General features: G+C 37.1%; 1 protein-coding gene across 7 annotated transcripts in view; it reads right to left on the minus strand.

Moving 5' to 3' along the window:
• The window catches only part of RNASEH2B (ribonuclease H2 subunit B), a 67966-nt gene that overhangs the window by 9046 nt on the left and 36241 nt on the right, over positions 1–22679 (minus strand). For all 7 annotated transcript variants that reach the window (XM_054586296.1, XM_054586299.1, XM_054586297.1 and 4 more), the window contains 4 exons: positions 9869–9933; positions 7999–8104; positions 6355–6436; positions 4312–4354 (listed from right to left, as the gene is read on the minus strand). In XM_054586296.1, coding sequence (XP_054442271.1) covers positions 4312–4354; positions 6355–6436; positions 7999–8104; positions 9869–9933 — 296 coding nt within the window. The remainder of the gene's footprint in view (positions 1–4311; positions 4355–6354; positions 6437–7998; positions 8105–9868; positions 9934–22679) is intronic.

The following is a 22679-nucleotide window of genomic DNA, read 5'->3' on the forward strand; positions in this document are numbered from 1 at the left end:
CACCACTTCTTTTCAACATCGTATTGGAAGTCCTAGCCACAGTGTCAGACAAGAGAAAGAGATAAAAGACATCCAAAAAGGAAAGGAGGAAGTAAAGCTATCATTGTTTGCAGATGACATGATAGTGTACATAGACCACCCTGTAGACTCTACCAAAAAACTCCTCAACCTAATAAGTGCATTTGGCAAAACAGCAGGATACAAAGTCAACATTCAGAAATCAAAGGCATTTTTGTACACCAGCAATGCAACAGAAGAAGAAGAAATCAGAGAAAAAATACCATTCAATATAGCAAGGAGAAAAATAAAGTACCTAGGCATAAATTTAACCAAAGACGTAAAAGACCTGCACGCAGAAAACTATACAACATTGAAAAAGAAATTAAGGAAGACACAAATACATGGAAGTATATACCATGCTCATGGATTGGAAGAATTAATATCATCAAAATGTCCCTACTACCCAAAGCAATTTATAGATTCAACGCAATCCGTATTAAGATACCAATGACGTACTTCTCAGAAACAGAACAGACATTTCAAAAATTTATATGGAACCATAAAAGACCCCGAGTAGCCGCAGCAATTTTGAGAAAGAAAAACAAAGTAAGAGGGATCACAATACCAGACATCAAACTCTACTACAAAGCCACTATACTCAAAACAATCCGGTACTGGCACAAGAACAGACCCATAGACCAGTGGAACAGAATAGAAAGCCCAGAAATAAGCCCAGGTCTCTATGGGAATCTAGTATTTGACAAAGGGGGCACAATCCTAAAATGGAGCAATAATAGCCTCTTCAACAAATGGTGTTGGGAGAGCTGGACGGCTACAAGCAAAAAATTGAAATTGGATCATCAGCTGACACCATACACAAAAATAAACTCAAGATGGATAAAAGACTTAAATATAAGTCGCAACACCATCAAAGTCCTAGAGGAGAACATTGGCATGAAACTCTCAGATATCCCACGCAGCATTTTTTCACTGATATGTCTCCTAAAGCAAGGGACGTAAAGGAAATAATAAACAAGTGGCACCTCATCAAAATAAGAAGCTTCTGCACGGCAAAAGAAAACATCAGCAAACTGAAAAGGGAGCCAACCATATGGGAAAATATATTCGCTAATGATACATCAGATAGAGGTTTGATCTCCAAAATATATAAAGAACTCACTGGACTCCACTCCAAGAAGACAAATGATCCAATCAAAAAATGGGCAAAGGTCCTGGGCAGACGCTTTTCCAAGGAGGAGTACAGAGGGCCCAGAGGCATTTGAAAGGATGCTCAGCATCACTAGCCATCAGAGAAATGCAGATCAAAACCACCATGAGGTACCACCTCACACCAGTCAGAATGGCCATCATAAACAGATCAACAAACAACAGGTGCTGGCGAGGCTGTGGAGAAAAGGGAATACTAGTTGGTGGGAATGCAGACTGGTGCAGCCACTATGGAAAGCAGTGTGGAATTTCCTCAAAAAGCTGAGAATGGAACTGCCTTTTGATCCAGTGATTCCCCTGCTGGGACTATACCCTAAGAACACCAAAACGCCAATACAATAGAATCTATGCACCCCAATGTTCATAGCAGCACAATTTACAATAGCCAAGTGTTGGAAGCAACCTAAATGCTCATCAGTAGATGCTTGGATCAAAAAATTATGGTATATATACACAGTGGAATACTACGCAGCAAAAAGAAAAAAAGAACTACTAAACTCGCAACAGCATGGATGGAACTGGAGAGCATCATGCTAAGCGAAATAAGCTAGGGGGCAAAAGAGAAATATCATATGATCTCACGTATAAGTGGAACCTAACCAACAATACAAAGATGCAAGGAAAATAAGACCAGCAACACTGAAAGGAAAAGAAATCAACAGAGACAAGAGGGAAGTAGGGAGGGGGTGGCAGGGAAAGGGAAGGGAAAAGGAACGTCAAGGAACATATAGCAGGGACTCATGGACAAAAACCAAAGGGGAAGATCTGAGGGAGGGAAGGAGGGAGAGGGCAAGGGAAAGTGGTGGGGGCTAGGCAGAGACAAATGCATTTGAAAAAATAAATAAATTTAAAAAAATAAAAGGAAAACATAATTGTTATATTTACTTATATTTTTTGTTATAATAAACTGAATCACTATGGATTTGAGGACTCGTTTCAGAAGAAATAGAAATGTGGTTCAAAAAGACATTAACAAAGGGTATGACTAAATGGCTATAGTTCTGGAAAGAGAAGACTAAATGACAGAGTAACAACGGAATTAATGCTGGGATGGATTGGTCTTATAATTCTTACAAATGATTTACAAGAACAAATTCAGGAACATCTCCAAATCCATTGACTGCATTCAGCTCTGCTGACAGTCATAAATTCAAAAGATGGAAGGGTGTGAGGGTTAGATGCTGAGTTTCAACTTAGGCAAACATATGATAGTAAGAAAATAATTCAGAATGTATTAAGGATGCCAGGCTCCATACTATCAATTACAACACAGATACAAAGATGAGCCACTGGAATGTACTTCCTAAAAACAGTCAACTAAATATTGTAAAAATCAATCAAATCCTGGACACAGACAGGAAAGCTAGCAAAAGTCACTGTCCTATGCTCATTTAAACTGTGGTACATCATCTAGTGCAGTTTGCAATGTGTACACTGGAGCTCCAGGAAGACACAGTAGAATAGGAGACCCTGAAAAGCAACTAAAATAATCCAGGGGGCAAGGCTGAGATTTAGGAGAACAAGATGCTGAGATTTAAATCAGGACTTGGCAAACAACTGTCCATGGACCAAATCCAGTTGGTCGCCTACTTTCATAAATGAAGTTTTTCTGGAACACAGCTGCACAGGTGCATTTATAAGTTGTTTGTGGTAGTCTTTGCATTACAACAGTGGATTTGAGTAGTTGTGACAGAGACCATCTACTTCAAGAAGCCTAAAGTATTTGCTATCTAGCCTTTACAAAATAATTTTGTTCAGCCCTCATCTAAATCATAAATGAAGAAATCACAAACAACTGAAAGTTTGGAAATGAAAATAAGAAAACAGAAAACTGGGTCCCAGAAAAAAAACCTTCAAAACAGGTTTAGATCCATTCATGAATGACCCTTAAGTTGTGTAGGAAGACAGATATTTGAGAGGAAGAAACATGGTTTCTGGAGAGAAATAAGTAAGGATCAAATATGCCTATCCTCTTAGACAATTATGTCTCTGTCCTCTAGTGCCACTCTCAGAGGCAGGAGACTACTTGGACTGGAAGAAGTGTGGGCCTGACTTCCTGGCCCAGTGCTATTCCTCCAGAGAGTGCAGATGAACCTCCTTTGACAATCAGCTGAAGATGGCCCACAGCTCACGCTGATGTACTGAAAATTTTCCATCTTTTTCTAGAGGTCAATGTAATAAATTTTTTTGGAGTTACCACCACCTCCAAATAGGACATAACACACACACACACACACACAGACACACACACACACACACACACAGACACAGACACACACACACACACACACACACACACCCACCCCCCCCCCCAAGAATAGTGGCCAACTTGAAGTCAGGAAAAAAAAGAAGTTGTTTAACATCCATAACATGTCCACCTCGCATTCTAAGGCTTCTATTATTTTCCTGGCAGGAGAATGACCTCACTGACAAACTGGTACATGTATTTATTTCTCTGTCTCGGAGGTCAAGCCTGGACTGAGGGACACTATACTTTATGCCTGGCTTCTCTACTCTTGGGAGTAGAACTGGGAGACAAACACAAGACGCAAGCCCATGGCACAGAGGAGCTACTGGTGGCTGTTTGAGAACATCTGAAAGAAGAAAAGGCTTTCCACTCATAGATAAATATTGTATACAAATTGTGTCGATCACTTCAAGTCAGAAAAAAAGTGTGGCTATCCTTGCTCAAAGGATTCCTTGTGTTACAAAAACCATGCTCTATGTATCTCTGTGCCAGTGACAACTAGATTTAGCAAAATGTTAATATTCCTGGAGATTAATAAAGTTAATTACAGGGGCTGGCTAACAAGAATATTTAACTATAATTCTATATCTATTATATTTTTATACAGTTATCTGGCTAACCAACTCTTACTGGGTTTTCACCGTATTTTATTATTCAGGTAAAATCTACAAAAATAAAAAATATTGATGGAGAGCCCATTACAACCTCTATTCCATTTAGCATCACTCCATGCAATGTGGATTAAGTGTGCTTTAAAATACACTTCAACAAACTAATGTGGTAAAAGTGTAACATTTTTCCAGGTCCCCCAAGATATCTTAGTCACTGCTTCTTACCTTTGATGGAGGGTTTGGCAATGAAGCTGAAGGTTCTGGAAGCCTACAGAGTAAAAAAATAAAAATTACAGTCACAGTTTTTCCATACATAAGCAAACAGAAAGGCTGGGCCAACTTAAGACTCAGTAAGCCCTACTTTTTCCTGACAGCTTTAATCATCTCAGTGTAAATAATAAAATTTAACTAAATGAATAAATCTTCATTTCACTACTTAATAGCTTGTATTGGAATTGTGTGAACTAAAAAACAAAATTAAAACTCATTTGTTGAAATTGAATTGCTTTTCTTTAGCCTCTATAAATGTGTGTTTTGGCATTGTAGTATTTTTTCTTCATAAATAATTACTCTAGCATATATTTAAAAGTTAAAATTATGGAAGGAGGGGGACCAAAGAAACCCAGAATTATCTTGGAGGGCAAGTGTCTTGTAGTACAGGCTTCCCCAACAGGTGAGTGTTCTAGTGATCATCTGAATCAGTATACCAGCTGGTGGTGTTGCGAGAGGCTGTGTTCGGCTTCAGTGAATTTTTTTCAAGGCTCAATCAACACATTTGCCCATTTCATGATGGGTGATTTAACGAGGCCACCTGCCCACACTGTGCTGAGTATTCAGAAGTTTTTGACCAAAAATGGCATGACCCCTATGCCCACCCTCCCTACTCACACAATCTTGCCCCGAGAAAGTTCCCTATCACACCCCACCCCCAATGAAAAAAATTCTCAAAGGAAAACATTTTGCTGATGTGGAAGAAGTGAAACAAAAAATGGCAGAATCACTAAAAGTTACCAAAATCAACAAGTTCAAAAACTGTTGTGAGCAGTGGGAAAAAATGTCTCAATAGGTATGCTGCATCAAATGGAGAGTAATTTCAAGGTGATTGAAGTTTAAACAATAAATACACAATTTTTATAAATTCCATTTTTTTGGAGTCCCTCCTCAGATTATCCCTCCTCCTATTAACCGTTGACAAAAAGCCACACAAAATTTACTTTCTTCCATCAGAGAGAAGTTTAATTGATATGTCTTTCTCCCCAGATATTTAACCAAAACTTAAACCAGTTTATGCTGGTTATTTTTTAAAAGACCTAAGCAATTTGCTAAAAACAGCAATTACATCTATTAAAAAGTCATTTTATCTTCATGTACCAGAGCAAAAAATTTCTAAGGATAAGGAAGGCTACTAAATCATCACTCATATAAATTCTGAACATTTACTAAAATCTAGAAGAAACATTTTTTTTCAGCCTAAGGTAAAATCTTTATATCGTATCAAAGATCTTTACGAAGGAACAAAAATCAAGTCATTCTTAAACCCTTCTGCCCTCAAAGACACAGACTGTGTTTTTTCTTTTCTTGAATTCCAAGTTCTGGATGTAATAAAAGTACTTAGTGCATATCTGTCCTGGCTGCTGTGGCTCAGTGGATTAAGTGCCAGCCTGTAAACCAAAAGCTCGCCTGTAAAACAATCTGGTTGGATTCCCAGTGAGGGCACATGCCTGGGTTGTAGACCAGGTCCCCAGTAGGGGGGCGCTTGAGAGGCAACCACACACTGATGTTTCCCTCCCTCTTTTTCTCCCTTCTTTAACCCTCTCTAAAAATAAAAATTATAAAACTTTATAAAAAGTACTTAGTGAATACCTAATAACAGTGAAAATGGTACAAAACTTTTAAATATAACTTTCAAAAATATTCTACATGCCATCCACTCTTTCTTTTCCACCCTCATTCATTTGGGTCTAAAAGAAAGACCCAAATTTGTTAAGTCTAACTTGGGATAAAATTTTAACATAGTTTACTGTCTAAAACCATACCAACCCATAATTAGTATCCTAACACAAGTGCCTGCAATCACTATCCACTACATCAATTCATTTCAATCAATGAATGTCCACTAAAGATCACCTCCAAACTATAGTCTATTACATAACTCAAAAATAATTTATCAGAAACAGTGATATGACAAGCCATAAAGAAACCTTATTGCTAGAACATAGGAATTAAAAAGGTACTTATTAATTATGACTGAAGATGAACAATACTTACTTTAAATATTTAGATAAGTCATCATTTAATTCTTTAGGGATGTAATCAGATATCAGACCACAGGCATAACAAATATAGTCCTCTGAAATAGAATAAAGAATGAAGGAAAAAATAGTAATAATTATGACAGATTTAGAGTCAACCAAAGTTCAGATTCTGGCTCTATCTTGCCTTGGAAACTCAAGCTTCTCATCCATTTGCTCATTTATAAAATGGGGATGCTAATATTACCAAAGTATTGAAGTGATATGATAGATGACAATATGAGACTATCAAAGATATGATCATATAATACAACACAGTAGATGACCACTAAATGATAGTTAAAACCAAAAATGCAGGGTTCTTTTCTTAGTTGAGGCCCTTGAATACAAATAAAGTTCAAAAACCAGCTGTAACAATCTGAGATATTCATGTCCTTTGAAAAAGACTAATTGTTTCTAGGACTGTTTCAAAATAGAAAAAATCTAATTATCAAATAATAATGAATATGCTCATTTAGGAGAAATAATGCCTATCAAGTTCTTGCTATACCATGTCCTGAACATTATATATATCCAAACTAATAAAATGCTTTAATATGTAAAAAATTAAACTCAGTAGAGTGTATAATCACTAATTCAAAAGCATCTGGATCCTTAGTACTGAGTATTAATTAAACACAGTTATATAAAACAATGATCTGTTTTAAATCCCTGTTCCTTAATTCAGTATTTTAGGCAGAATAGTAGGAGATAATCAAATTTAATCATAAAATGAGATAATCACATGAGATTATAAAGTATCAATAATAACAATCCCAGGTTTGTTGCTGGGATATTTATTTGTTTCTCTTTTTTTCTTCCTCTTCTGCCTTCAAGTTAAGATAACAATTTGCCTCAGTATTTTTTTTTTTTTTAAAGACTTATTTTTGCCTTGGCTGGGTAGCTCAGTTGGCTGGAGAACCCTCCCATGCACCAGGAGGTTGCAGGTTTCATTTCTGGAAAGGGCACATATGTAGGTTGCATGTTCGAGCCCCCATTGTGGCCTTATGGGAGGCAAGCAATCTCTCTCTCTCTCTCTAAAATCAATGAACATATCCTCAGGTGAGGATTAAAAATGAAAGAAGGCAGGAAGGAAGAAAAGAAAAAAGGGAGGGAGGAAAGAAAAGACAGAAAAGGAAAAAAGAAAAGAAAGGGAAGGGAAGGAAGTAAGCAAGGAAGGCAGGGAGGGAGGGAAGGAGGAAGGGAGGAAGAAGCTTAGTTTTACCATTTACTAGTGGTGAGAGTTTGAACACAACCTCAAGAATCTCATTGTAAAATGAGATTCACTGGGGTCAGGTGAGATAATGTGTGTACACTCACAGTTTTTAGTAAAAGGCTTGGCACACAACATACCCTCACAAATGAAAGCCAGAGTTCTTACTCTTGTTATTATTAGTGCAAAATAAATATTTGCTCAATGAATGGTTTAACTATCAATTAGTGACAGAAGTGACAGAAATATTACTTGGTTCGGAAAAAAATGCACACCTGCCACAAGGCGAGAAGACAATGACAACAATGTGAGGCTTCTGAGACATTAAGATTTTAAAATAATATAACAGGCATTTATACATAAGCAACATACTCTAGACAAAAATCACTTAAGAGATTATTCACTTACCTTCTTTGTCACTGGAAATCTGGTGCCTGGGGAAAAAAGCAGCTGACTGTACCCGACAGTGCACATTTATGTTGTTGGTTTTTAATGCTGCCATAGTCTGATTAACCTATGAAATAACCAAAAGGGAATTATTAGGCTATTTTAAACTAACCCTACAAATCCACAACTTTCCAGAGAGTCCTCAATGCATTTAATATTCAGGAAGAATTATTTCTTCAGCAGATATCAGAAGATGACAGGTGGCTGCACATTTGGATAAAGTCTGAGCAGCAGCTATAGCATTTCTGGATAATCTCAACACACGGACTTCCTAATGGCTACACAATTTGAGAGTACTGACTCTGGAATTGGTCTGCTTGGATTTGCTCTGTGACCATGGGCTAATTACTTAACCTCTCAGTGAAATGGGGATAAAAATGCTACCTACCTCAGAGGATTGTATGAAGATTACATGAGTTAATATACAAGGTGGGACAAAAGTAGGTTTACAGTTGATCATATGGAAAATGTTACAGTAATAATAATACAAGAATAAACTCTGTGTTTTGTGTACTCACAACTGTAAACCTACTTTTCCCCCATCCTATAATATAAGGCCCTTAGAACAGAACCTGGCATAAAGTTTATATGTAATAATTTTCTAAACAAAATAATGTAAATTTACCAAATCCTAGAGATTTAAGAAAGAAAACCCAATAAACGTAAACTTCACTTTGCTATTCATGTCATTATCATTTGCTAAGGGTAAAAACTAAATGTCAGTATTCTGTTCAGTACATACACTCATTCTTCGCCTACAAAGACTAATACTAAGGTGAATGAAAAGTGAAACATGGGGTCCCTTTTAAAGTCTTTTCACTACTGTGTACAGTAGGAGCTTAATTCTACAAGGTTCGTTTCCATGCTCCCAGGCTTCTAATGTGCCCAGTAACATATGACATACAAACACATTTTTCATAAAATTAAATAAGAGAATCCTAGAAATCAGTAGCGTAGCTACTGGTATCACTGATTTGCAAAAACTTTTGTCAGCTATATACCTCTCCTAGTGAGAGTCTTAATCAATGTGAAAATACTATATCCTTAGACCAATGGTTTTCAAAGTATTCTTTGTGTTGTTCTTTTTTTAGCTACAGTCCACAGTAAGAAATATAGAGCAAGTCAATACTGAAACATATATAAAGATGTTTTACAGAGCCATACTTAATACTTGCTCTTCCTCTGTTAAATTTTCATATATCCTATCCTATCCTATCCTATCCTATCCTATTCTATCCATCATATCCTGTTCAATCTCATTAAAAGATAAATACTATTTGTAACTTACTAAATCAATTTGAAAACACCGCCAGAACTTATATACAGTCTACTTCTTAGGGTCACTAAGGTACAGGATGTGCCTGGAAGATGATCTCTCTTCAGTATCCAGACACAGAGTAGGACACACTGCCTCTAAGCCTGAATCCAGTCTGTCTCAGGCCCTTGCCTGGCTGTGTGTGAGCAACATTCAACTGTGAGACACCTGCAGGACCAACCACAGCAAATGCACATCAAGCCTGGAAAATTCAAATGTACACCAACAAAGAGTAAGGACTTCCTTCATTCAGTGGTAAAGACCACAAGGAAATGAGGATGCAGGTCAAAAAAAAAAAAAAGAAAAAGAAAAACTATATCTAGCAAACTCCAGAGACACACAAATTTAGGATGATGAAAAGGAAAAGGTTTCTTTTTGTATCGGGTATCTTTATACAGTTTTCCTCCCTTAGTTGGAAATACAAGATAGTCTCTGGATTAAGACTTAACAAATTCTTTAGAATTTTAAAAAGGAACATTGAAATTTTTTGCCATAGGCACTGGAGAGGTACTATACCTTTTTTCCCAGCCACTTTAATGTCTTCTCTTTGCTGTACTTGTAATATTTCTTTTTGTCTATTTCTGGATTAAATGAAAAGAAAGAAAAAGACTGAGCTCAGTAAGCTCATAAGGTTATACCATATACAAGATAATTTTAAAATTTTAAATATTTTAAATTGAAAAACTTAAAGTGTAAACCTGAGAGTACACTTGAGACATTAACAAATTCAAAAACAGAATTTGGGTACCTCAGGTTTCACCTAACCATTAAATGAGTGGGAATTTAAGCAAATCATCAGATTATACAAACAAACATGTAGAAAAGGTAATTTTTAAATAGAAAATTAACAAGCAAAGAAAATTTCATTTTTCTACATAACTTTAAGCTCACCTCAATGTTTTCAATGAAAGACTACTTTTCTAAAATAAAAATGAAAATTCCAGAAAAGAAAATTGAAATTAAATGTAGATGCCTAAGAACTTCATACCATAAAATATATATATTTAACTACTCAGTGCTGTCATGGTGGGATTAGTGAAGAAAAAAGATAGGCTTTATACATAAGCAATATACTCCATACAGAAATCATTTCTGATGAAATTATTTACTTTTTTTTCTTTCACAGTATTATAGTATAACCATTACTATTTCAGGGTAATAGATTTATGATATACTCAACCTGGCCCTTTTATAGGGATAAAAATTTCATAAATTATGAATTATGAATTCATACTTATAAATTATACTTCCTATTCTCAAAATCCTCCTACTATGTCAATGAACCACTTTCCTCAGTTAACACTTCATTCAGGGGGTTTCTTGGTTTCTGTACAATCACTGGAGGTGGCACTTCCACTACCAGCTTCCTATTTCCACACAGGAGTTATCCTGTAACCACTGGAAATCCTAAAGGCAGATGCAAACACTCACATATGACTCTGTGAGCCATCCTAGATTATACAGAATGACATTTTCTCTTTCTCCCTTCTGTAATAGTAGTGGGAAATGGAAACAGCTTATTCAGGGATCATTTCTCTGCAGTCTGTTAAACTGTTGAGTTCACTAAATGGTTTGCATGGAAGAGAGGCTGACAGGTCCCTGACCCTATCCTCTGTACATTTCCTCCCCATTTCAGCCTGTGGCTGTCAACGTTGTGGGCAATGGAAGGTAAGTTGGAGTGATTGCTGGACCTATGCACCTCATTCATCAGGACCTGCCACTAAATAACAAAAAGGAGACACTTTTGCAAATGGCATCCTGTCAGAAGTTTGAGAATTCCAAGGTGCGAGGTCTGCTATCTCTTGGACTGCCTAGGCAAACAGCCTGCTGCAGAACATGGCAGAGGAAACTGGACTCAAAATCCCTGGAGACAATGTCCCACTCCACATACATCTGGGGAATTCTAAGAGCATTCAGCAATCACTCAAAAAAAATGTACACTGTTCAATGGATTTTTATAAGTGCTGTTCACTGAATGGGCAAAGGACCTGAGTAGACACTTTTCCAAGGAGGACATCAGATGGCCCATAGACATACGAAAAGATACTCAGCATCACTAGCCATCAGAGAGGTGCAAATTAAAACCACAATGAGACACCACCACACACCTGTCAGAATGGCTATCATTAATCAATCAACAAACATCAGGTGCTGGAGAGGCTGTGGAGAAAAGAGAATCCTACTACACTGTTGGCGGCATGTAGACTGGTGCAGCTAACTGTGGAAAACAGTATGGAATTTCTTCAAATAACTAAAATCAAACTGCCTTTTGACCCAGCAATTCCACTGCTGGGAATGTACCCTAAGAATCCTGAAACACCAGTTCAATAGGACTTACACACCCCTATGTTCACAGCAGCACTACTTATCATAGCCAAGTGTTGGAAAAAGCCAAAGTGCCCACCACTAGGTGAGTGGATCAAAAAACTGTGGTACATTTACACAATGGAATACTACGCAGCAGAGAGAAAAAAGGAACTCCTACCTTTTGCGAAAGCATGGACGGAACTGGGGGATATGCTAAGTGAAATAAGCCAGTTGCTGAAAGACAAGTATCATATGCTCTCACTTAAAAGAGGAATCTAATGAACAAAATAAACTAACAAGCCAAATAGGACCAGAGACACAGAAACATTGAACAGACTGACAGAGGGGAGGGAGGAGGATAATAATGGTAGAAAGAAGGCAGAGCCTAGTCAAAGAACATGTATAAATGACCCATGGACATGGACAAAGGTGTGGGGATTGACTGTGGGAATGGGGGGGTGGGTTGGGAAGAGGAGGGCAAAGGTGGAAAAACTGGGACAACTGTAATAGAATAACAATAAAAAAATTTAAAAAATAAAAGAAGTGCTGTTCATTACCTAAGACAAATAATCTCCAAAGGAGCTCAGATCTCTCCTAGGAAATCCTGCCTTGACTACTCACTTCCCTCTTGTCTCTACCTCTAAATTCCCTGAAATAACATTCTATAGTCTGCCAGTTTCCTTCTCTCCCACTCCCTGAGCTTCTTGCAAGCTACTCCTTTCCCTCTTGAAAATACTCTGTCAGAAGAAGAGACACAGGCTTTGAACCACACTTCTTTGATTCCTATATACACACAGTGTATGATGTCACCTTGGGAAGTCACTATTAAATGGGATGATCGATACAAATCCGATAGCATGACACCACGATACCTGGCACATTACAAATACTTAGTTAAGAAGAAATGAGAATGAACATGTTTACAATAATAGCATCAGAAACTAATACACTTTCAGGCTTGTGCTACATTCTTTATACACATTTTCTCACTGAATGTTCATAATGAATGGCTGATGAAAAGCATTATCTGTTGCCATCCTAAAGGACTGGGTGTGAGTAAAGTTCAATAAATTGTCCAAAGTCACTGTGCTAGTAAATAGGATCAGTGGGATTCCTTCTCAGGCTGATTGCAAAGCTGTGGATCTGATGTTCATTTTACGAAAGTTAATTAGCTATTCATCTGCCTCAGTACTTCTGACTCTGTTATTTGTGGGTAAAATGTCTCCTCCATGGTTTGGTAAAACCTTTCTCTCAGTTTTCCTGTATCTCTAATGACTTTCTCAGAGTTCTTTCTAGCTCTACCTTTTCCTCCTCTGCGGCCAATCCTATGTTTCTCCTGGGGTGACTTCATCCTGTCTCAACAAGACTAAAGAAATCCAATTAAGAAGCCCACAGCCCTGAGGCAAGGGCCTCTGTGCCTAAAGCCAAACTTTTCACCTCCTCCCAAACTGCCCTCTTAGATGCCCAGGCCTAAATCTAAGAGTCATTACTCACTCCTGCCTTGCTCCCCATATTCCATTGCTGGACTCCACATGAGATGGGGAAGGGCCAACATCATCTTGTAGGGGACAATGTGGGAGGAAAAAAAGCAAATAAATCTGTGTCAGAAATCAGGAGGCTTATATTTTTGTGATGGAAAAGTAACCAGTTCACTTTTTTAATCAAGTTTATTTAGTAATAATGTTCATATGATAAACCCTTATTTAGTGTACAATTTTCAGAGTATGGACAAATGTATACTCATGTAACCACTGCCCAGAAAGTTCCTTAAGCCCTTTTGGCGTCGATTCTCCCATCCCTACCTAGACCTCAGGGGACCACTGATCTGCTATCATTACAGCTTAGTTTTTACTTTATTCTAGAACTTCATAGAAATGGAATCACACAGTGTATACTTTTTTGTGACCACCCTTCTTTGCTCAACATCATTTCTTTGAGATTCTTCCATTCTGTTGCAGTTAGCAATAGTTTCTTACTTTGTATTATGGAGTAATATCCTGTGTATGTATTCCCACATTTTGTTTACCCACACACCTACTAAAAAACATTTAGGTTGTTTCCAGTTTTTAGTTATTTTGAAAAAGTTGCTCTGAAATCAAAAGGCTGTTCTGAGTATTCTTGTGTAAGTCTTTGCACAGATCTATGTTGTAAGTCCTGTATAAATATCTAGGAAGACAATTACTGAGTCATAAAAATTTTCCAAGTAGTATATCATTTTATGCTTCCACTAGCCACGTAGGGGAGTCTCAACTGTTCCACAACTTATCATCTGCCACTTTCTTCTAGCCACTCTTATGGATACTAATGATATTTCCTTGTGGTTTTAATTTACATCTCCCTGGTGACTAATTATATTGAACAGCTTTTCATGGGCTTATTGAACTATTCATAATCTTTCCGGAAGTGTCTGTTCCAACTGCTTGCTGATTTTTTACTGGGTTGTATAGCATCTTATTATTGTGTTAACGGAGTTCTTTATATATTTGAGATACATATCTTTTATCAGATATAAGCCATGTAAATATTTTCTTCCAACGGTGGCTTTAACTTCTTTTTTTCTTAATGGTGTCTTTTAAAAAACAGAAGCTATTAATTTTGATGAAATGCAATTTATATATATTTTTTCATTTTATTTTGTATTGGCTTCAGGTGTACAGCTTAGTTGTTAAGACAATCATATACTTTACAGTGTTCCCCTCGATATTCGCAGATTCCAACTGGTACCATACGTAGTTACCGCAATGTTATATAGACTACAGAATTTTTTTTATGGTTAGTAGTTTTAGTGCCCTAAGAAACCTTTGCCTATCAACACAAAGATTTTCTGTTTTCTTTTTTAGAAGTTTAAGTTTTCATTTTTTCATCTGAGTTAGTGATCCATTTTGAGTTAATTCTTCTTCATGAATGTGAACAGAGGGGAGAGTCAACGTTAACTGTTTTTCATACAGAGATTCAATTTTTCCAGGCCATTTGTTGAAAAGACTATCCTTTTGCTCACTGAATTATCTTGATATTTTAAGTGTGGCTCTGCTTCTGGATTCTCTATTCTGTTCCATTTTTCTATAAATTTGTCCTTATATCAATGATATGCTTTCTTAATTATTTTAGCTTTAAAGTTAAAATCAGGTTGTGTAAGTTCTCCAACCTCTTTCTTCTTCAAAATTGTTTTGGCTAGTGTAAGTCCAATTTCTGCTAGGAGAAATGAATGTCATAACAATGTTGAGTTGCTTAATTCATAAATATGGTATATCTATTTTTTTAATTCTTCTTTAATTTCTCTCAGCAATGTTTTGTGATGTTCAGTGAACTGGTCCTACACATATTGTGTTATATTTATTCCTGGAACTTCATGATTTTTGATGACATTATAAATGGTATGTTTTTATTCCATCGTCCAATTATTCACTGCTAGTATATAGAAATACAATTAATTTTTGCATATTGCCCTTGTATCCCGGGACCTTGTCTGTTAGTTCTAATGATCTTTTCTGTAGATTCTTTTGAGTTTTTTATATACATGAACATACTGTTTATGAGTAAATGCTTCATTATTTACTTTCCAACCTGTACACCTTTTATATTTCTTCTCTTATTGGAACTGTTAGGACTTCCACTTCAATTGTGAAGAGAAGGGGTAGGAGCAGACAGTCTTACCTTGTCCCCAATCTGAGGGGAAAAGTGTATTGTTTTTTATAATGAAGTATGATGTTAGCTTAGGCTTGTCATAGATGTCCCTTATCAGACTGAGGAAGCTCCCTTCTATTTCTAAGTTGCTGAGAATTGATATTATGACTGAATTTTGTCAAATGCTTTTTTCTGCATCTACTGAGATGCTCAGGTTTCCTTTTACAATGTGTAAATATGGTGAGTTGTACTGATTTTTCTAATATTTAACCAACTTTTCATTATTGTGATAAACTCAATTTTTTTGTTTTTAAAAAAATTATAGACATATAGCTGTAGATATAAATACATAAAACAGACACACCACAAGCAGACATTGCTGTGTGCTTGTTCTCAGGTCCCCGGTACAAGGCAGAATTCTGATCCCCACCCCACGTGTTTCCCAGAGACCCCGTCTCCGCATGCCTTGGGGTAGGGAACCTCATTTGGCAAGTAAAGAACTCCTGGTCTCAGAGGCCAATGTCTGCTACCATTCACCCCCATTGCTTTCCACAAGGGAATAATGCAGAGGTTTAGGCTTTAACAATAGCAAGTTTCCCAGTTGTGGAGGGGGGCAGGGGTGTACAGCATTGTCTGAGCTTGGTTATAATGCTATTATCCTTTTATATGTTTCATTTATTAATATTTTGTTAATTATTTTGGATCTATTATTGTAAGGAATATTGGCCTAATTTTCTTTGTGTAATAATTCTGATTTTGGTATGGGGTAATTCTGGCTTCATAAAATTAAATAGGTGGAAAATATTCCTGCTTCATCTAATTTCTGAAAGAGTTTAAATATCTTACTTTTTTTGTGAGCATTATTTCTTCCTCAAAGAATAGCAGAATTCACAAACGAAACCAGCTGGGCGTGGTGTATGTGTTTTTTTTTCCCCTAGCGAGTTTTTAAATTAAAATTTATTGTAAATGAAACATTCCCTGGACAAGGCAATCATTAAGAAATATTAAACTTGAATATCCCATAATGTTACACAGAGGAAGAACAAGTGTCTAAACTACTGCTAAACTTTAAGATTTACAAATCTTTATAAGTAAGCAGATTTAAAATACTGATGAAGGCTACATATTCCTCATAATTATGAAAAATATAAAACATGTTCATCCATGTCCTAAATGTAGTATTTGCAAGTTAGTGAGTTAGATAATATGCACACATGCTGGAAAGTTTTCTGTCTCCAACGTGTCTAGTGCCTATGAAACTGGTTTCAAACATCTGGAGAGATTGGGTTTACAAAACAGAGATGGAATAAAAGTGAGTCCACAATTAAATAGTATGTTCAGTAACTAAATAATGTTTACAAAATTGTATTTCCCTGATGGATTGTTGAACAAACAGCTTAGAGCATATTTTCACATCTACTTTCTCAATATTTTCCACAACTGAGAAATTCATGTTATCTTTTTTTCTTTGCCTCCTGGGAACAGAAACTTGGTAAATATATTTGGGACATTTTAATCAGGTAAGTTCTCCTGGCTCTTCCAGTTAATCACACTAGACAGCACAACATAAGTTTTTGCTTGCAATATGAAACACAGTGTTACACTCAAGTGAAGTTCATAACCATTTTTCAGTCCTTTCTCCTGTCATCCTTCCACTAAATGAACTTCTCTGGCAAGAAACATTCTGAGCCCCACAGCTATCAAACAAAGACACATCATTTCCTTCACTACTAAAGTTGTCAGTGCTAAGGTCGCCACCATCATTATTCAGGATAGCCATGCAGTGCTGTTTAGCCATGGCTGGGTTTACTTGGTGGTAAGAAAACAAGGGGGGTAAAGTTTTCATAAACCTAGCAGGCTTTAATGCCATAGATTTTTAAGACATCTGGAGTCTAATATCGAAATAGCTGGCTGGGAAATTAGAGAGTATACGAGGTTTTACTCTATCTGCACCATTCCTGTGGAGGAGATGGAAGTTAAAAAGTAGCAGCTTTCTTCTTTATCTTTGTTTCCTGTCATTGATAGTACATGACCACTCTTTAACAATCTTCTTTGTTTCTTATTTAAAAATCCTAGCAATAAAATATAAAGAATGGAACCAAATGCTAAATTATAAATGGACAATAATACCAAATCAAATAAGCAGCCAGCACCCATGGCAATCACTAAAACAGGATAATACAGTGCCTGGAAAACAGGAAAGTTCATTGCCAGGATGAGAAAAATTGCCTTTCCTTAGGCTGTTGAAATTGTCTCATTTCCTGTCCCTTTCTTTTCGCCTCACAAAGGGAAAAATTATTAAGAGGTAATATAAGATTTTTTTTTAAATCCTTACCCAAGGACATGTTTATTGGTTTTAGAGGGAGGAGAGGGCGGGGGGTGAGAGAGAGACACACACTGATGTAAGAGAGAAACACTGAGCAGCTACCTCTCATATGCACTTTGACCAGGGACAGAACCTGCAACCTAGGTATGTGCCCTGACTGGGAATTGATGCTATGACTTTTCCGATTATGGAATGATGCTCCAGCCAATGGAACCACAAAGCCAGGGCAAGATTATTAAAAAGTTTCAATTTTTACATGTGACATGTGTTACAGTTGTAAGAAGGAAAGAAAAGAATAGCTATCAGAGAGACAGACATGAGTTCAAATCTTGATTCTACCCGTTCAAGTTCTTTGATGTTAGTTAACTTAAACTCTTTGAGCCTGTTTCCTCATTTAAAAAAAATGCAGGTTAGAGTGTTAGCCAGGTTGATGTAGTGTCAGACATGGCACCAGTTTGCTGGCTCTTGTGTGGGTGGCGGGGGGTGGGGGGTTTAGAAAATGGACAATGACTTCTGCTCACCTTGATGCCAGACACTTTAGTTTCTTCCTGTATACCACTGGTGCCTTTCAAGCTGCTACCCCAGTGCTGGAGCTCAGATGGAGTAAGTCTGAGTAGAATGTAAAGAGAGCGTGGTGTAAAGAAGTTCATTTTGATGACTAAAGATTTGTGTGACCAGGCTATAGGGAAGACACTTATAATACCACATATAAAATTCTAGAACTTCCAGCCAAGATGGAGACATAGGTAGATACACTTCACCCTGTTGTACAACCAAAAGAAGGGTAACAACAAATTTAAAAACAAAAAACCACAACTGCCAGAAAATCAAACTGTATGGAAGTCCGACAGCCAAGGACTTAAAGAAGAAACATTCGTTCAGACTGGTAGGAGGGGCAGAGATGGGCAGCCGGGGTGGAGATGACACAAGGCAAGGTGATGGCTGGAGACTGGACAGGCAAGGAGGTGGTTGGCAGACTGGGTGGCCTCACATTTGCTTGTGGATAAAACCAGGAAGAACAAATGGGGAACAAGACAGACCTTGCAACCCACGGTTACAGCGAAGGGAAATAAGGCTCTAAAACTTCTGGTTGTAAAAACTTGTGGGGGTTGCGGTGGTGGGAGAAACTCCCAGCCTCTCAGGAGAGTTCACTGGAGAGACCCACAGGATCCTAGAATGTACACAAACCCACTCACCTGGGAATCAGCACAGGAAGGGTCCAATTTGCTTATGGGTATCAGGGGAAGTGACTGAAAGCCGGCAGAGAGTCAAGCAAGTGCCATTTTCCCCCCTCTCTGACCCCACCCACATATACAGTGTCACTACGCAGAGATGTGATTTGCCCCAACCAGGTGAATACCTAAGGTTCTGCCCCTCACAAAGTAAGAGGGGCTCTGAGACCAAAAAAAAAAAAATTAATTACACGTGCGCGCGCGCGCACACACACACACATATACATACATACACACATATATACACTCCAAATGAAAGAATAGATCAAAAGTTCCAAAAACAAAACTAAGTGACGAAAAGATAGCCAACCTATCAGATGCACAGTTCAAAACACTGGTAATCAGGATGCTCGCAGAAATGGTTGAGTATAGTTGCAAAATGGAGGAAAAAGTGAAGGCTATGCAAATTGAGATAAAGAAAAATAACAGAGAACCAACAGTAAAGGGAAGGAAACTGGGACTCAAATCAACGATTTGGAGCAGAAGGAAGAGATAAACATTCAACAAGAACAGAATGAAGAAACAAGAATTCAAAAACATGAGGAGAGGTTTAGGAACCTCTGGGACAACTTTTAAACATTCCAATATCTGAATCATAGGAGTGCCAGAAGGAGAAGAAGAGCAAAAAATTGAAAACTTATTTGAAAAAACAATGAAGGAGAACTTCCCCAAGCTGACAAAGGAAACAGACTTCTAGAAAGTCCAGGAAGCTGAGAGAGTCCCAAGGAATTTGGACTCAAGGAAGTACACACCAAGACACATCATAATTTCATTACCCAAGTCGAAAGATAAGGAGAGAATCTTAAAAGCAGCAAGAAAAAAGAAGACAGTTGCCTACGAAGGAGTTCCCATAAGACTATCAGCTGATTCCTGAAGAGAAACTTTGCAGGCAAGAAGGGGCTGGAAAGAAGTAGTCAAAGTCAGGAAAGGCAAGGACCTACGTCCAAGATTCTTCTCTCCAGCAAAGCTATCATTTAGAGTGGTAGGGCAAATAAGCTAAAGTTAAAGGGGTTCATCATCACCAAGCCCTTATGTGAAATGTTAAAGGGACTTATTTAAGAAAAAGTAGTTCAAAAACTATGAACAGTAAAATGACAACAAACACAATTAGCAACAACTGAACCAAAAACAAACACACAAAACAAACTAAGCACAACTGGAACAAGAACAGAATCACAGAAATGGAGATCACATGGATGGTTATCAGTTGGGAGGGGGTAGGGGAGGCTGGGGAAAAAGGTACAGGGAATAAAAAGCATAAATTATAGGCACAAAATAGACAGGGGGAGGTTAAGAGCAGTTTAGGAAATGAAGCAGCCAAAGAACTCATTGTGTATGACCCATGGATATGAACTAAGGCGGTGGGGAGGGGAATGCTAGAGGGAGGGGTGGGAGGGGAATGCTAGTGGGTACAGGGTGGAGGGGAACAAAGGGGAGAAAAATATGGGAAAACTGTAACAGCATAATCAATAAAATATATATTTAAAAAATGCAGGTTATAATAACAATGAAAAGAAATTCAACTGCCAGGATTCAACAATATATGTAAAACAGTAAGTATAGAGATGATGTAGAACAGCTTCTCAATATACAGAAGATAGTTTTATTATCTGATTATCTACACTCTCCTGTAAACCACTTGAATATATATTAATAAATGGACCATCAAAGAAATGCATATTAGTCACCACTGTGTACCTAATACTTAAACATCAGCAAATAATTAAAAATTTCTAATTTAGAAGCCTTAAGAGTACTAACATTTACTGAGCATTTACTATATACCCAGCACTTTCTAGGCATCAATTTACTTGTATTATTTCATTTAATTCCTGAATCATCTCTTTGTAGTAGATTCTAAATACTATTAATTGCAACACTTAAATAATGTTCAGATGCTGGTCATTCAGAAATCCCAACATCATGAAGCTAACAGAATGAAAGTTTTATGAGTTAGAAGAACTTTGTAGAATATTAATTATAATGTTTGACAAGATATAGGGCATACTTTCAACCCTTCAAACTCTTCATCTGACAGATAAAGGATGCTGAAAAGTTTGATTTGGCCAAAACCATATAGCAAATACATTTTTAATTTTCCTTGCAGACTATCAGATCCTGAGATCAGATTACCAGACTGTCCTTAAAGAATTTCTTTCGCCAAAAGAAATATGAAGCAAATATAACAAAATATTAAAATTTTTTATTATTGAGGTTGGTACAAATAATAGTTGTAGTTTTTTCCTCTGAGTTTTCCTCTACGGTTTTTCTGTACCTTTATATTTTTAATTTAAAAATTGCTTTATCTGCTTATGTACTTTCATTTTCAAAGTAGATGTATTATCAACCTTTATATACAAGGTTTCTAAATACTCTAGGTTTATATTTTTCTTTCTTTCTTTTTTAATGATAGTATGGTGAAGTGCAAAGTAATTTGGATTAAATCTCACACAGTAAAGTATGTATGTAATTCTCTAGAAGTTTTGGCAGTTTTCTTCATAATCAAATTCTTCCCCTAATGAAGTACAGTCTGTAAATCTTAAAATAATGGAAGATTTAAACACAATATCAAAACAATAAAGTATCATTTTGCACACCTCATTCTCAAAAAGGCTTCTTTATCAAAATACACACAAGCAATTCCACATTACTTGCTTCACCCCTTGACCCAAAACACAAATATGTACACTGTTTTTCTTTATGTCAATTCTATATACAAGCAAAGGATGAAGCTCCAAGGGAAATGCACAGTATTTTGAAGTGTATTACTGGTTATTTAGAGCCAAACGAAGTAAGTATAGTGTATGTAGTTCTAGTACAGCAGAACTTCAGAAACTAGGCAATGCTGAGAAGTGAAAAAGATTAAGACAGGAATTCAGATGACTCAATAAGAGATCAGGGCCCTGGCTAGTGTGGCTCAGTGGCCTGAGTGCCAGCCTGTGAAACAAAGGGTCGCTGGTTCAATTACCAGTCAGGGCACATGTCTGGGTTGCGGGCCAGGTCCCAAGCAGGGGGCACATGAGAGGCAACCACACATTGATGTTTTCCTCCCTCTCTTTCTCCCTTCCTCTCTCTCTAAAAATAAATAAAATCTTAAAAAAAAAAAAGAGGTCGGGGATTTGGTGTGCGAGGAGGAAGAAATGAGGGAGGGGGAAGCTCTGGCTTTGAACCTGAGGCTGCAAGCTAAGAAATGCCAATGTATTAACACCGGTTCTGATTCGTCCCTGGGTTTGTGTTTAACTGTTCTTATACAGCTAATTTAAGAATTTTGAAAATGAGTTAATTGCATTTTCAACTGTGTTAACTTGACAATTAAAATGAATTATAATTATTCCTCATTAGTTTAGCTTTCAGAAATGGTTATGAGCTACTCACTCATTTGTCACCAGAAAAAGATAGCTTACTCCTGCCAAGCTCAGCATCAGGGAATACCTTTAATGGACTGTTTTGATAAAACCTTGACACCACGCACCCTTTAGATACAAAATGGGGCATTACGTGTAGCCAAGTGTGAATTTAGTACACCCCTCAAATGTAAAATGCAATCATGAGGTTCTCCCCTTTCCCACTATAAGCTTATACTTCCCGGAATCGCCACTTGCTTGGTCACAGAACTGTCATAGTTGGCCAAACTGTGTGTAATCCTGAACAACCACAACTTATTAGCCTATTGTTTTGATTCCAGCACTGTTTCCATTTTAACCCTGAAACTACTTGGATGATTTTTTGAGACACTGATGCTAAGTTTGTTTAGTGCTTCTAACTGGTCAAAATATAATCACACATACTGCCTCACTTCCTCCTCTCAAAATTCAAAGGAGTAACATCTAATATTCAT

The sequence above is a fragment of the Pteronotus mesoamericanus genome, unplaced genomic scaffold (assembly GCF_021234165.1).
Source record: "Pteronotus mesoamericanus isolate MK-2021 breed Mesoamerican mustached bat unplaced genomic scaffold, CSHL_Meso_final contig_94, whole genome shotgun sequence".
Classification (NCBI taxonomy): Eukaryota; Metazoa; Chordata; class Mammalia; order Chiroptera; family Mormoopidae; genus Pteronotus; species Pteronotus mesoamericanus.